Raw genomic sequence first — 13,704 nt, 5'->3', positions numbered from 1 at the left:
CAACATCTACATATTAAATTTACAACTTTTTATTACACACTGTGGTGCATTTCAGTGAGCTAACGGAAGCAGCAAACGCCGGTATGCAAATGCATAGAGTGTGATAGGCAAACTTTTCTGAATACAGCATCAAGTTTCAGGAAACAAAGAGACAAAAAACAATTATGATATTTTTTACAGCATATCTAGACAGAAAGAGCACATAATAGCACTATGGTGCTTTGAGCTAAATGCTTATGTCAGCATGCTGACAATTGAACGTGTGAAAAAAGTTGTATAAAGCCTTTTCAAACTTGACAACACAAACAGTCTAAATGGGCCCCTTTGTATTTCCTGTTGCAATGTTTGTTAATGCAGTAACTGACAGGAAGCAAACTTGGACCAAAGCTGTTGCCGGAGCAACATAATGACAATGAAAAGTTGTATAAATCCTTTTGTGGCTCAACAGGAAGCTTTCTGAAGTCTAATGAATTGTCTTTTGAGTCTGCCTCGGTTGGGGCTGAAGACTACAATTTGAAAATGCAAAACCTCTGGAGGAGAGCCTGAATCTCCGACCTAACTGTCAGTGGCTGAGTTGCATTGTGGGTAATAGAGGCCCCAGATTTTTACAAGGAAGAAGAATGCATGGGATAAAAAATTACAATATCTCTGCTTCTGCATTGTCTATTGTGAGTCCAACAATGTGACAGGAGTACAAAAGCACTCTTTTAAGGGATCATCAAAGTTATTACAATTCTGAGGGGGACGTAAATGTGTGTACCGAATTTAATGGTTATCCATCCAACAGTTGTAAAGTAATTTTACTTCAAGCCACAACTGTAAAAGTCTTGGTAGAGGAAAAGTCACCAAAGTCATTATGATACGTCGTTTAGGATCCATGAATAGGCCTATCTCTACACAATTATTGGATGGCAATCCATCCAATAACGAGTCTCTGGACCAATGTGAACTGATGTGAACAGTCCAACATTGCCAGCGCTAGAGCCATACCACTATCATCGCTAAAAACGTCATGGTAACAAGGACATGTTAACCCCTGTATTCCACTTATTTAAATGATCCCCTCTGACCATCAAACATAATCTCATTTCGCTACTTTATTTCTCATCTGAAACCTATGAGACTGATGCACAACTTTATTTTACAGTTGAATATATGCAAGAGGGCATCCCCCACTAGAGATGATAATAACACAACCTACACATTTTGCTATGCAGAAACACCTTCTGTAGCCGTGTTAATGCAAATACTATGCATGTTTTGCTCGTCCTACATGCATGCTGTGAATTCCCTTTTATTATTTTATTCTTCTCATTTTTTGTCTTTTATCTGTAATGTATAAATGTTCTGTATGTATTTATATGCACTTTTTCATAATTCATATTTTCCATTTCACATTCTTTGCATTATGTGCCATTTGCTATTATTTTGCACATCCTGCATATGTGCTACATTCATTTCCAATGTTTTCATTCATACATCTCTATTTAATATTCTCATTGTACAATGTGGTGCAGTACCATTCATTTCATGCATCCATTTACTTTCATTTTATTTTTAAAAATATCCTTCCACTATGATGTGTTATTCTCCAGCAACAATAACAACCCAATTTCCCTGCAGGGTTTATTAAAGTTTCATATCATCATTATGTAAGTGTTGAACACTGGATGACCTCAGCTTGAATAGATCAATTAGTTGGAAGCCCGAGTAACAGTCAGTCAGACCTAATAAGGAACATTATCAAACAACATAGTATCATTTAGAATAGGGTGCTGCTGGGATGACGTACAAACACACGTTTATGATATTTACATGTTTTGTTCAGCAAGATAATCTCCATAAATGAACACCACTTTTATGATTTTTGAAGTGTGAATGCAATCGCCAGAAGTAAACTACACAACATTTAGCCACTTGTTAGCAACCGCCTTTTTTAAGATATATAAAAGCTTCAAAATTCACAAGTGGGGTATTTATTGATATATTTTATGTCGTAGAACAAAACGTTAAATCTCTTAAGCTTTTGTTAACCACAGACCTTATTTCAGGCATCTAACTAAAAACCCATTCAAAAAACCATTGACTTCCACACGAGGGAACCGGAAGTGTTAAAATAATAACTAATTTCCAGGTTTTGGGACTCATTCCTGCAGCACTCTATTCATGGTATTTATGAGTTTGATAAGTTTATCGCACAGACAAGCTTTGTGCTCATTTCCTTCAATAGTTTATAAGGCAATCAGGCTTTACCATGACAGGCGCTTCTCAAAGGGATCCTACTGATGTGATGACCTTCCCAGAAAGACCATTACATAACACCACTGACACATCAGCTGAGTAATGATCAACACTACTAATAAGATAGTACCACCACACTGTTACAGTCCAATCACTGGAGGGTAAAGTAGCCTCAAGGGGGAAGAAACTGTCATACAGTGGAATATGAAGCATTTCCTTGGCTCTATGCTGTCATTTTATCATAACGTTTCAATGATGTTTAGATATTTTGTGAAAGGCCTAGAAAGGTTTTGGAACCTGGTGCTGATGTCCAAACATGCTTCACTGCACATTTGAATGTTTTTTGTTGTATTTATGTTTTTGCAGGGTAAATTGAATAATATATTGATATAAATAACAAACATTTGAATCTAATGGGATCCTATTACAGAAGTAATTGAATTGTGTGGGAAGGAATGGTCAGAGCACACAATCGTCAGGAAAAAAAAAAGGCTTTTAGGACATAATGTCTGAACAATGACATTTCCGTCCTAATATGATATAAGGAAGAATGTCTTGCACATGCACATTATTGCTGTGCAATATGGCTTTCCACAGGGAACACATAGCAATAAAGCCGTTGACATTTAAATCTTTGTCAGATGTATCCACAAGGCTGACAGGAAACAACACTGTATTTGAAACATGGACCCATTCTACACAAAACATATAAATGAATGATGACTGAGTTTTACCTGCTCTGAGATAAAAAAAAAAAATGTGTTACTGTATATGTTTATATTGCACACCTAACTGTGGACAACAGCTGCAAATAAGTATGTGTTGCATTCATTACTCAGACCCGATGTCAGGCTTAACGGGGAGCCACTTTATCACTGTACTGAAATCTTTATAAACTGGAACTGAAACAGCAGCACTGAGAGAGTTCTGGACAGTGTGTTGTCGGTGCTTTGTGTTTGGCACATCAGAGACAAACCACATCAATGTAGCACATAGTTAAGATGAAGCAAACTATATGAAAAGAATACAACAAAGCGTGCGAGTGGCTGGAGGAACTACCGCAGAACTGGAAAGTTTGATTCCGGCTATACAGCCTTGTATTCTGGCAAAGTAGCAATGCGCCTCAGAGCAGGGCCTGCTCACTTGTTCTGGATAGCAGCAGCAATTGAATGAAAACAAAATCCAGCACATTAAATAAATGCATTTGCTATTACTGTTTGACCTAGACCTGCTCATATCAATTAGAAAAAACTATCTGCCTTCATTTTAACATACCCATGGTACACCTAACGGCTTCTAAGTGAAAATCGACATCTGAACAAACTAGTTTACAGACCCCAGCAGTCTGTAGACCCCTGACTCACTAGATCCTAACCTGAGAGTCCCGACCCCATTAAGGGACGCCAAAGCTTCACGGGGGTTAAACAACTTTTTATAAAAATATACAGTTGACCTATATCTCACCATTTCATTAATTTCTGTGAAGAAATAACTAAATTAATTTGTAATTTTTAAATTTTGGATTATTATTTAAGATAAATTAAAAAAATTAAAAAATCTCACAGGATAAGGACACGTGGAAGACCTGAACACAAGCTATACAGAGCCTACCCTCTCTGCTATACAGAGCCTACCCTCTCTGCTATACAGCCTCATCCTGCATTAGAAAAGTACACAGTTAAAACAACCAATGAGCTAATCAAAGCATCAGGGAGAAGAAAACACTGAATTTGTCAAAAAAGAAGCCGATTCAGTATGAATGATTGTTAAAAATTAAAAGAATACATAATATAGAAAAATAATTGTAATAAAAGTTCCTAAAAATAACAGAAAAACTCATCTTTGATGCAACATTCACAGGAAATAATTTGCTCAAAAATGTATCCAAATGTCTCTTTTCACACAAACTTCCTGCAGTTGTTGCGTTCACTATTTGTATTAATTGTGCAGTTTATCAGTTGTTCTGTACAGTTATTGTTATGCATTGACTTTAATAGGAAATATCCATAAAATGTGTAACTTCGTCAGGGGTCGTCAGTTTACTTAATGATAGAAAAAGGAGGCCAATAAAGGAAAAGGTTGAGAACCACTTCCCTGATTGACTGTTAGCAGAAACTAATACCACAGGTTTCACTTCAACCAGTGATTACACATTAGGCACTTTAGCACTCCGGTTCTGAGGTCTTTACACTAGCTTCCTGTCTTCCAAAGAATTGATTTCAAAATATTACTGTAGGTTTATAAAGTACTGAATGGTTTTAGGCCCCAAAATACATTTCTGATCTTCTATTACGTTGAACCATCCAGACCTCTCAGGTCGTCTGCAGGTCAGCTTTCTGTCCCGAAAGTCTAAACTAAACATGGAGAAGCAGGCCAACCATTAGGCATGATGGACAGGGGGACAACATTTTCCAAATTGGGCCCCTTATCCATCGACTCCAGGTCGTCTATAGGTTCATATGATACCAGTATCTTCACTCTAGCTTTAGCCCGTTACAGCAGGTTTTATTTGTAGTCCGCCTAGCTCCACACTTTTGCCACGTTTAGCTTCGACTGTCCTGGCGCTTCTTCACACTTTTTTTAGCCATTGCCTCTCTGCTCCTTTCATTTCCCTGTTCTCTCTGTACCCTGGCTTTTCTTATTTGAGCCCCTGATTTTTGGTGAGGCATTTTGACTTAATTAGTGAGGCTGCAGTTTGCTTTACATCTTTACATTAGTGGCACATGCGTGTTCTGCACATCTGGGAGTGGGGTATCAGATGACAAGTTGTAATGTGTTTTAATAATAACAATAAATGTATTTATCATATAAATAAATAAATAAATTTAAGGGTCAACAACCATAGAAAACATATACCAATACCGGGGTCATCTGTAACCTTTGACCCCCCCTGATGGCGGGCCTGTGGAGAAGCAGCGATCAGTTTTTATGCTCCATATATCCGGAACAAACTCCCAGGAAACTGCAGGTCAGCTGCAACTCTCACTTCTTTTGAATCAAGGCTGAAGACTTTTCTGTTTGCCCCTGCTTTTTATTAAACAATTTCTTAGACTGCACTGTAACTTTTATTCTTGTATTTTATACCTGTCTTATTTTAGTTTAGCTTTTCTTTCTATTCTCTTAGCTTTTTAATGTTTTTAATTGTATTTAAATGTCCTTTTAAAATGTGTTTCTTTTGCACTTTGTCTTGCTTTTGATGTTTAAAGCATTTAGAATTGCCTTGTAGCTGAAATGTGCTATATAACTAAACTTGCCTTACCTATAGTGTTATTAATTCTCTAAAGGATCTGTTTGTTTTCAATGCATCAGATAGTGGAAATTCTTTACTTGCATGTTTTTTTACCAAGCATTTAACAGAAAGACAGAATGTGGCAACTAAACATGAATTCAGTGTGCATCTTGAGGCTGTAAAATATACGGTTAATCATCTTTGTAAACAATGAATCACAATTATTCAGTATTGTGAATATGCATTGTAGGTGGTACAAGAAACATACAGCTTGTTTCGGTTCAAGAGGTACAGTCGGGTTCGGTTGGATTGCTGAATAGAGGCACTAATTTATACACCATGAAAACCAATTAGCAATCTGTGAGACAGAGTGGTGTTATATTCAACCAGAACAATCGGAGCACTTGACGAGAAAAGATTAACAAAAAGACAATAAGAGGGGAAATATAACCACACTAGATTGGGGGTGGTAAGTGACAAATGTTAATGTGATGAAATAATTAACAAGACGAAGCAGGACTGATCCAAGTAACGGTCCATTAGCCCTCATTCAAGAGAAGATCGTTTGATCAATTCTAGCAACAAAGCTGATCACCTGCCTATTGAACCACTGAACGGTAGAGAGATTGCATGACTGTTAAGGCTCCACTTCAGGAGAAAGAGAGATGTGAAGTGATGAAGTCAGTGTTTGCCTCCAGCAGCCTGTCATCTACAACACAAACACTGATTATTCAAACTGCCTCTTCCTTTATTGTCAACCTCCCTTGACTTGAGAAAACAGGCTGTTATTCTACTTCTGATGGATTAGTTTATCTAGGTACATCACTGCAGGCCCCTTTTCAAGAAGAGAATAACATAATACATAACATTTGATAAAATACCAGGTCATAGAAGTAGGGCAAAGAACAGTTAAGATGGCAGATGGAAGCAAATTGTGGCATCTAAGCATGTAAAATCTCATTAACAACTTCCTTTCGATTCACTGCTGCAAATATAGTCTTGATTTTCTGCATCTTTAATTAATTCCTCCCTCCTTCAGGTAATGATCGCTGCCTTCCCCAACATCTGAGATTGAACAAGGGAGAGATTTCTTCTCCTGCACTTGAATTTGTATCATTATCTGGTCCAGGTCCACTTAGTAATCTGTGGAAACTCTGCCTCCATGTGGCCCTTATCACTGACACCTGCTCCGTCTCTGTGTGAGCAACACACTGAATATGAAGATTTGAGTCTTCTTGTATTAGTAGGAGTCTAATGACTCCAGGCTCAGCCTGTTGCACTGACTGGTGAAAGGGAAGTGTCACCTTCTCTGCAGGATGCTAATTTGGTCATGTTTTGTAGGCTAATTAATTAACAAGTCATGGTGAGTGGAGTTGAAAAACAACTTCCTGTCATTTAGAAAAAAATATATAATAACTAAATAAATAACTAAATAACTAAATAACTAAATAAATAAATAAATAAATAAATAAATAAAAAAATTAAAAAATTAAAAATTAAAAAATTAAAAAATTATAATAATAAGCACTTTTCAAGCCATAAGCACAAAAAAACAACATAAACAATAGAATAGGTATATAATGAAACATAAACAATAGATTAAAAAACTCAAACTCCACAGTCTCTTAGACACAGAAGAGTCTTGTCTTAAAGGTAAAAGTAAAAATATTAATTGAAAAATATATACATTGATTTGTAATATCAACAAATATGTTTTCTATCAGCAAAACGGCAGATTGTTGAGTTTCAATTCACATAAAAGCTTCACAATCATTCACTTGCAATGCATTTCATTGATCAGTATTATCAATGGAGACTCCTCATTGTGGATTTCTTCTGCACCCTGTTCCAAACAGACAGTAACCTCTGCCAAGAAACAGCTTTAGTTGTCGCATATTGAGCTTTTGAAGCTCGAGTTTTCATCTAAAACAACCTGTTTGATAATGTAAATTACGCAGAATATCTTACCTAAAAAGAGAGAACTCCTTTCCATGTCGTTCACCTTTCCACAAAAAATGAAAATGTGATACGAGCACGTCCGCTTCACCCTGTTTCCTACTATCCCCTCTGAGAGAGAGAGAAAGAGAGAGAGAGAGAGAGAGAGAGAGAGACAGAGAGAGAGAGAGAGAGAGACGAGAGAGAGAGGGAGAGAGAGGAGAGGGAGAGAGAGAGAAAGAGACAGAGAGAGAGAGAGAGAGAGAGAGAGGGAGAGAGAGGAAAGGGAGAGAGAGAGAAAGAGACAGAGAGAGAGAGAGAGAGAGAGAGCAGGTTATTAGCTAGGGGGGGATTTATAGTTGCCATGCAGTTACAACACCTGTTATTGAAAAGACCCAAAAACACAATTCAGTTGCTGGCAGCATTGGTTTAGCTCTCATAAACAACACAGTATACAGGTAACCTACTTGTTGCCTTCTGCTTCTGGTCAAACAAGCAACCATAACCTAGAAACCTGGATCTTTATATGACTGTCTGCACCACAGTTTATATATTTATGACTAACCTGTAAAACAGTGAGCACACATCCGACCATCAAACTATTTCAACCCATTTGGTTTTAATTTTTTTTTACAATGTGCGCTCCATTTGTTGCCACAGGGACCTCAGCCTCAATAAAAACCGGTCGAGCGAAAATAATGAAGCAATAATCGTGTGATGAAAAATGAGTCAAATGAACTGGACTCGGGGTTAGTGGGGTATGGTAATTTAATTATTTATTTTTGTTGAATGAGTGGAGCGTTTTTAAGAGGATGTGATGCAGTTTACAGTCTGACTGTATTCATTAGTGTGTCTCTATGTGTGATACTCACTAAGGCCGCCGGGTGGCAGCAAACGCACATAAATGGTATTGATAGTACAGTAGTAATCTTTGCTTTGTCTGTCTTGTCTACAGACTGTATATATTTACAGGCTCTGACTAATTTACGATTTTTCTTTTTTTTAATATATATATATACTTTATTTTTTCTCTTTTTTCAAGGCTGTTTTCATATATGCAATCCACTGTTTGTAATTACAACAGTCTATAAACCAACTTTTAAGTAGATGAGCTTACAGACAAACCCATCAAGAACACTAGAGAAAACAACCTTAACATTCAAAACCAAAACAAAACCAAGAAAAGAAATAACAATAATAATAATGACAAAAAGAAAGAGTAGAGTTAAAAAAAACAAAGCAAACAAAAAAAATGAATTTTTTTTTATGATTTTTCAGTTAAAAAAAAAAAAATTTAACAATATGTGCAAACAGGTCTTACTTCAGACAACACGAGACCAGTTAAACCTACAAATTGTTTTTATTCTATTATGATAATCTATTGATTCAATTCAAACTTTATTGCAGACTCAAGGTCCAGATAAGAAAAAAAACCAAACAAAAAAAAACAATACATTACATATAATACATTACAATACAGGAAGCACTATAAAAAAGTCATGATTAAAAGATATAAAAAATATAAATATTAATATAAATATATACATATATCAATGCCTTACATATAAAGAACTATACCAGTGCCTCCACAACTGTGATTGGTACCGTGTAGTGCTAAATCTGATGTTAGACAACCGCAAGATTATATCATTCTCAGAGTGATTAAACCGGCATATACATTTGTACATGAGATTTCTTAATACAGTTTGAAAAGTATTTATGCCTGCAGACACATACATTTCACTTGCACTGGAACATCTTGGTCTTTTTAGTAATATTCTCATTACATTACATTGCATTGTATTAATATATAGCTTTCTTTTTTATATTTTCTTTATTATTAATTGTGTAGTCGTGTCTAAATATTTGACACCGTTTATCATCCCCTGGCTTCTCTATTTCACTCCTGAAAATGTGAATTTGCTAAATAAATAAAGTTATTTTAAGTCTTTAATTAATTCCTTCCTCCTTGAGGTAATGATTACTGCCTTCTCCAACATCTCACATTACAATATTGTTTTTTAATTATATGTATATATTTTTAAATGATAGGCTACTCCAATCTTATGGTCAATAAACTAAACACTTGAACATTAATTTATTGAATTTAATGTATTTTTAGTGTTATTATTATGTATTTATTTATGGTGATTTTATGGTTTGTATGTCTGTGTGTGTGTGTGTGTGTATGTGTGTGTGTGTGTGTGTGTGTCATTAATGAAAGACCTAGAAGCAGAGTCAATCGGGAGCTGTCCGTGTTTCTGAATATTTTCACTTTAACGTTGGCTTCAAACACTTGATTGTAATGTGTTTTGTATGATATTATGCTATGTATTTATTTTGCATTTGTTTTATGTTGTGGCGTCTGAAACTTTAATGTATGTTTAAATGCTGCTGTCTTGGCCAGGTCTCTCTTGCAAAAGAGATTCTTAAATCTCAATGAGTACTACCTGGTTAAATAAAGGTTAAATAAAATAAAGTAAATGTGTGTGTCAATGCTGGGTGGGGCTTTCCGAGCATCTGACGTGGTTCCAAGTTAGTGATGGGAATTCCGGCTCTTTTTAGTGAGCCAGATCATTTGGCTCAGCTCACCAAGAAGAGCCGGCACTTTTGGCTCCCAAACGGCTCTTCGTTTTACCACTTCTGCGTTTTATAATTCAGCCAAATTTAGCGCTGTTTTAACCTATGATTAGTATGTGTGCACAGATATATATAATTTACATTTTAATAAAGATAATTATATCAGTAATTAATTTATATTTCTGTATGACACAGATTAAAGGTAATAATTATAGTTAGAATAATTATAAATAATAATAATTATAGTTAGACAAATTTAGGAAAATTTAATTAGAGTATATGTATGGCTCAATAAGGAAGCTGGTTAATAATTATTAATTGACTTATGGAGAAGGGGTGGGATTAAATAAGTTTATACTTCTTCTCACTCCTTTTCAAAAATGTAAATCAAGGCATCAAGTGTTGACAATTTATTTTTCTTAGGCTTTTCATTGAATGTAAATACTACTTGTTTCTGACTGTCCACTTGTTGGTATGATCATTCTTTTGCTTTATTTTTTATTTCATTTTTTTTGTTTACTACATGTTCGAAATCAATTTTGAAATGAAAAAATATCACTTAAATTATTCAATATAATTATACTAAACCTTATAATTTCCAGAATACCATAATTTTACATGCTGCTTCGTTTCCGACAGTCACTCATCTTTTCTGCTATTTGCGCACCGCACTCCTCTCTCTCTCTTTCTCTCCTCCTCTTCCTCCTGCTCTGTACCTGTAGACCGCGCGGAGAAGATCATCCTGTCATTCTGTCTTGAATTAAAGGGACTGTTTGTAACTTTGTAAGCGTATAAATGTAGCGGGTTGGCACACATGCGCGCTCGCGTGTGGCCGGAGCCTTGTCTCCTTTACCTGCTCGCCTTCACTCAGACAGAGCGCGCGTTCTCGCGTACTCGCCCCACCTCTAGACGTGAACGTGCACTCACTCCACACTGCAGGAGAGTTAATTTAGCTCTGAGAATATCTAGTGGATGTTTGTGCAGAAATAACTGCTGCAGCTCCTCCAGAGAGAAACGTTACCGTCTCCCTCCTGCGCCAGCCTCGTCACTTCACAAGACACGGAAAACCTCTGTTGGTGCGCGCTGTGTCAGTGAATGCAAGCAGGCAGCGGAGGAGAGGCTCCGGTTGCCGGTGTCTCCCTATGGGCGCAGGAGGGTGAAGCAGGAAAAGCCAACACTAGGATCAGATCTAAATCATGTTCATGGAGAGACCTTGGTCTGGTCAGCTAACATTACTGCCAAGCAGCTGAAATATAGAGTGATATTGTGGTTTTAGCTGACGTGTGTCGCCTCACTGTTTTGAGCGATGCTCGTTCAGGTATATTTAGAGCGAGCAAGCGCGAGCCCGACGCTGACTTTCGTTGATTTCACGGCCACAGGTGTCACTGTTAAGCAGCAATTCTGAAAGTTACAAATAGTCCCTTTAAGTAAAGACGGGAGCCGGCTCTTATCGTTCACTTAACCCTCCTATTATCTTTGGGGTCAATTTGACCCCATTCAATGTTTAACATCTAATAAATGATTGACCACATCATTTTTTTTGCTTCATATTGAATGACTTTTCCTAATTTAATTGGGACAACTGGGTAAACATAAAATTAAAATGATAATATGTTTTCAATGTCCTGTATACATGCTGTACGCATCGGTGTTCTTTGGGGTCAATTTGACCCCAGACTGTTTTAGCTGTATAAAACATATAAAAAATATCAACATTTTACACACATTTGTTTTGGATGATATTGAGGTCACTATAACATGCAACTTTATAATCTTCAAAAAGCTTTAGGGCCCTAACCTAACATAACCATAACTGTAGTAGTGCGAGAACCACTGATAGTTCACATGACATGGGGGAGGGGAAACATCATTCTCGCGAAAACCTTGATATTTCCCCACGTTTTGGGGGCGGCAAAATATGGTTCCCGTGAAGATATTGATTTTATTTAAAGGGCTATTTAGGTAGTCAACAAACAAACATAAAGTACCTGACACATAAACTCGGGTAACAATTTGAATTATAATCATTTTCTGGAGGTTTAAATTGCTGGGGTCAAATTGACCCCAAGGATAAAAGATGTTAGTAAATTTGAAGGTAACAGGAGGGTTAAAAGAGCCGGCTCTTTGAACCGGCACGTTCGCGACCGACACATCACTATTCCAAATCTCGCGATATTTCGGCCTCGGTTACCTTACCCGTCTTGGATACTCACTCAGTTTCCACAGTTGAGAAACATCAACACAGTAACCCGGGAAAAGGACAACCTCAGAGGCGGCTAGCGCTAACCTCTTCTTCTCTCTTTACCACCAATCTCACAGCTGACCTGGATTACACTGGGTTACCCGGACTAAACACTGAGACAACAACAACAATGGGTGCATGTCGCTAGGAAAAGTTGCTAGCTTAGTTAGCACAACTGTTAGCTAACACTGGTTTGCTAACGTTAGCTAGCCGGCTAAAGCTAAAGCTAACGTTAGCAAACAAGACAGCTGGAGACGAAACTAAAGAAGAAGTTAGTTTGTTTTCTCATCATGAGGACGTTCAGCATGAATGTGGACATCTAGACACGTCGGATTGTCTCCTTTAAGGTACGTGTTGTGTCTCTTCAGAGGTGTTGAGCTAAGTTAAGTCACCACTTTGCTGTCAGCTAGCAGTTAACGTCAACTCTCTCTATCGAGTGAAGCGGCTCCGACTAGTTCCTGGAAACATTTCGAAATAAGTCATCTTGAAAGTCTGATGTTAGTTTGAGTTGCAGACATAAGTTTTGGACTATAAACTAAAAGAAATGGTTGTTTTTAAAAGTTGAGGTTGTTTTGAGAATAAGTAGGTTTATTAGAAAACAATAGTAGTGCCATGTCTTTTAGTTCACACCCGAAACTAGATTAATGATGGGATTGTGTTATCTGAGTGAGTAACTACTGGTTTTAGTCGTAGCCTTGACACAGGTCAATTCTCGCCTCTGATTAATATATATATATATAAAACTTATTATATATATATATATGTGTAATATAACTTATTATATATATATATATGTATATATATAATAAGTTATAGACAATTATAAAAGGAAATACATTGTACAAGGCATATTAAAAACATACATATCAGGAAGTATGAATGTACATATATAAGAAATACTTTGTACAAGGCAAATTAAGAACATATACAGTATATACACAATAATTAGATTATTAGAAAACATTAGTAATGCCATGTCTTTTAGTTCACACCCGAAACTAGATTAATGATGATTGTGTTATCTTGAGTGGATGGTTGAGTACTAATTACTGGTTTTAGTCGTAGCCTTGACACAGGTCAATTCTCGCCTCTGATTAATATATATATATATATATATAAAACTTATATTATAAATATAATATATATATATTATATATATTATATATATAATATATATATATAATATAACTTATTATATATATATGTAATAAGTTATAGACAATTATAAAAAGAAATACATTGTACAAGGCATATTAAAAACATACATATCAGGAAGTATGAATGTACATATATAAGAAATACTTTGTACTAGGCAAATTAAGAACATATACAGTATATACACAATAATTAAATTATTAGAAAACATTAGTAATGCCATGTCTTTTAGTTCACACCCGAAACTAGATTAATGATGATTGTGTTATCTTGAGTGGATGGGTGAGTACTAATTACTGGTTTAAGTCGTAGCCTTGACACA

At 36.2% G+C, this 13,704-nt stretch overlaps 2 protein-coding genes across 5 annotated transcripts in view; one reads left to right on the top strand and one right to left on the bottom strand.

Annotated features, from left to right (window-relative positions):
- LOC119488314 (voltage-dependent R-type calcium channel subunit alpha-1E) overlaps positions 1-7,512 on the bottom strand; it is a 124,951-nt gene extending 117,439 nt beyond the window's left edge. For all 3 annotated transcript variants that reach the window (XR_005206927.1, XM_037769867.1, XM_037769868.1), the window contains exon 1: positions 7,439-7,512. Coding sequence is in view for 2 of the 3 variants with exons in the window: in XM_037769867.1 (XP_037625795.1) it covers positions 7,439-7,463 (25 nt within the window). In the remaining variant the exon portion in view is untranslated. The remainder of the gene's footprint in view (positions 1-7,438) is intronic.
- Positions 7,513-12,181: 4,669 nt separating this feature from the next.
- Positions 12,182-13,704, top strand: part of cep350 (centrosomal protein 350) — a 37,748-nt gene continuing 36,225 nt past the window's right edge. For both annotated transcript variants that reach the window (XM_037769178.1, XM_037769177.1), the window contains exon 1: positions 12,182-12,574. The gene's annotated coding sequence lies outside the window, so the exon portion shown is untranslated. The remainder of the gene's footprint in view (positions 12,575-13,704) is intronic.

Source organism: Sebastes umbrosus, chromosome 5 (assembly GCF_015220745.1).
Source record: "Sebastes umbrosus isolate fSebUmb1 chromosome 5, fSebUmb1.pri, whole genome shotgun sequence".
NCBI lineage: Eukaryota > Metazoa > Chordata > Actinopteri > Perciformes > Sebastidae > Sebastes > Sebastes umbrosus.
This window is presented reverse-complemented; position numbering and strand designations above follow the sequence as displayed.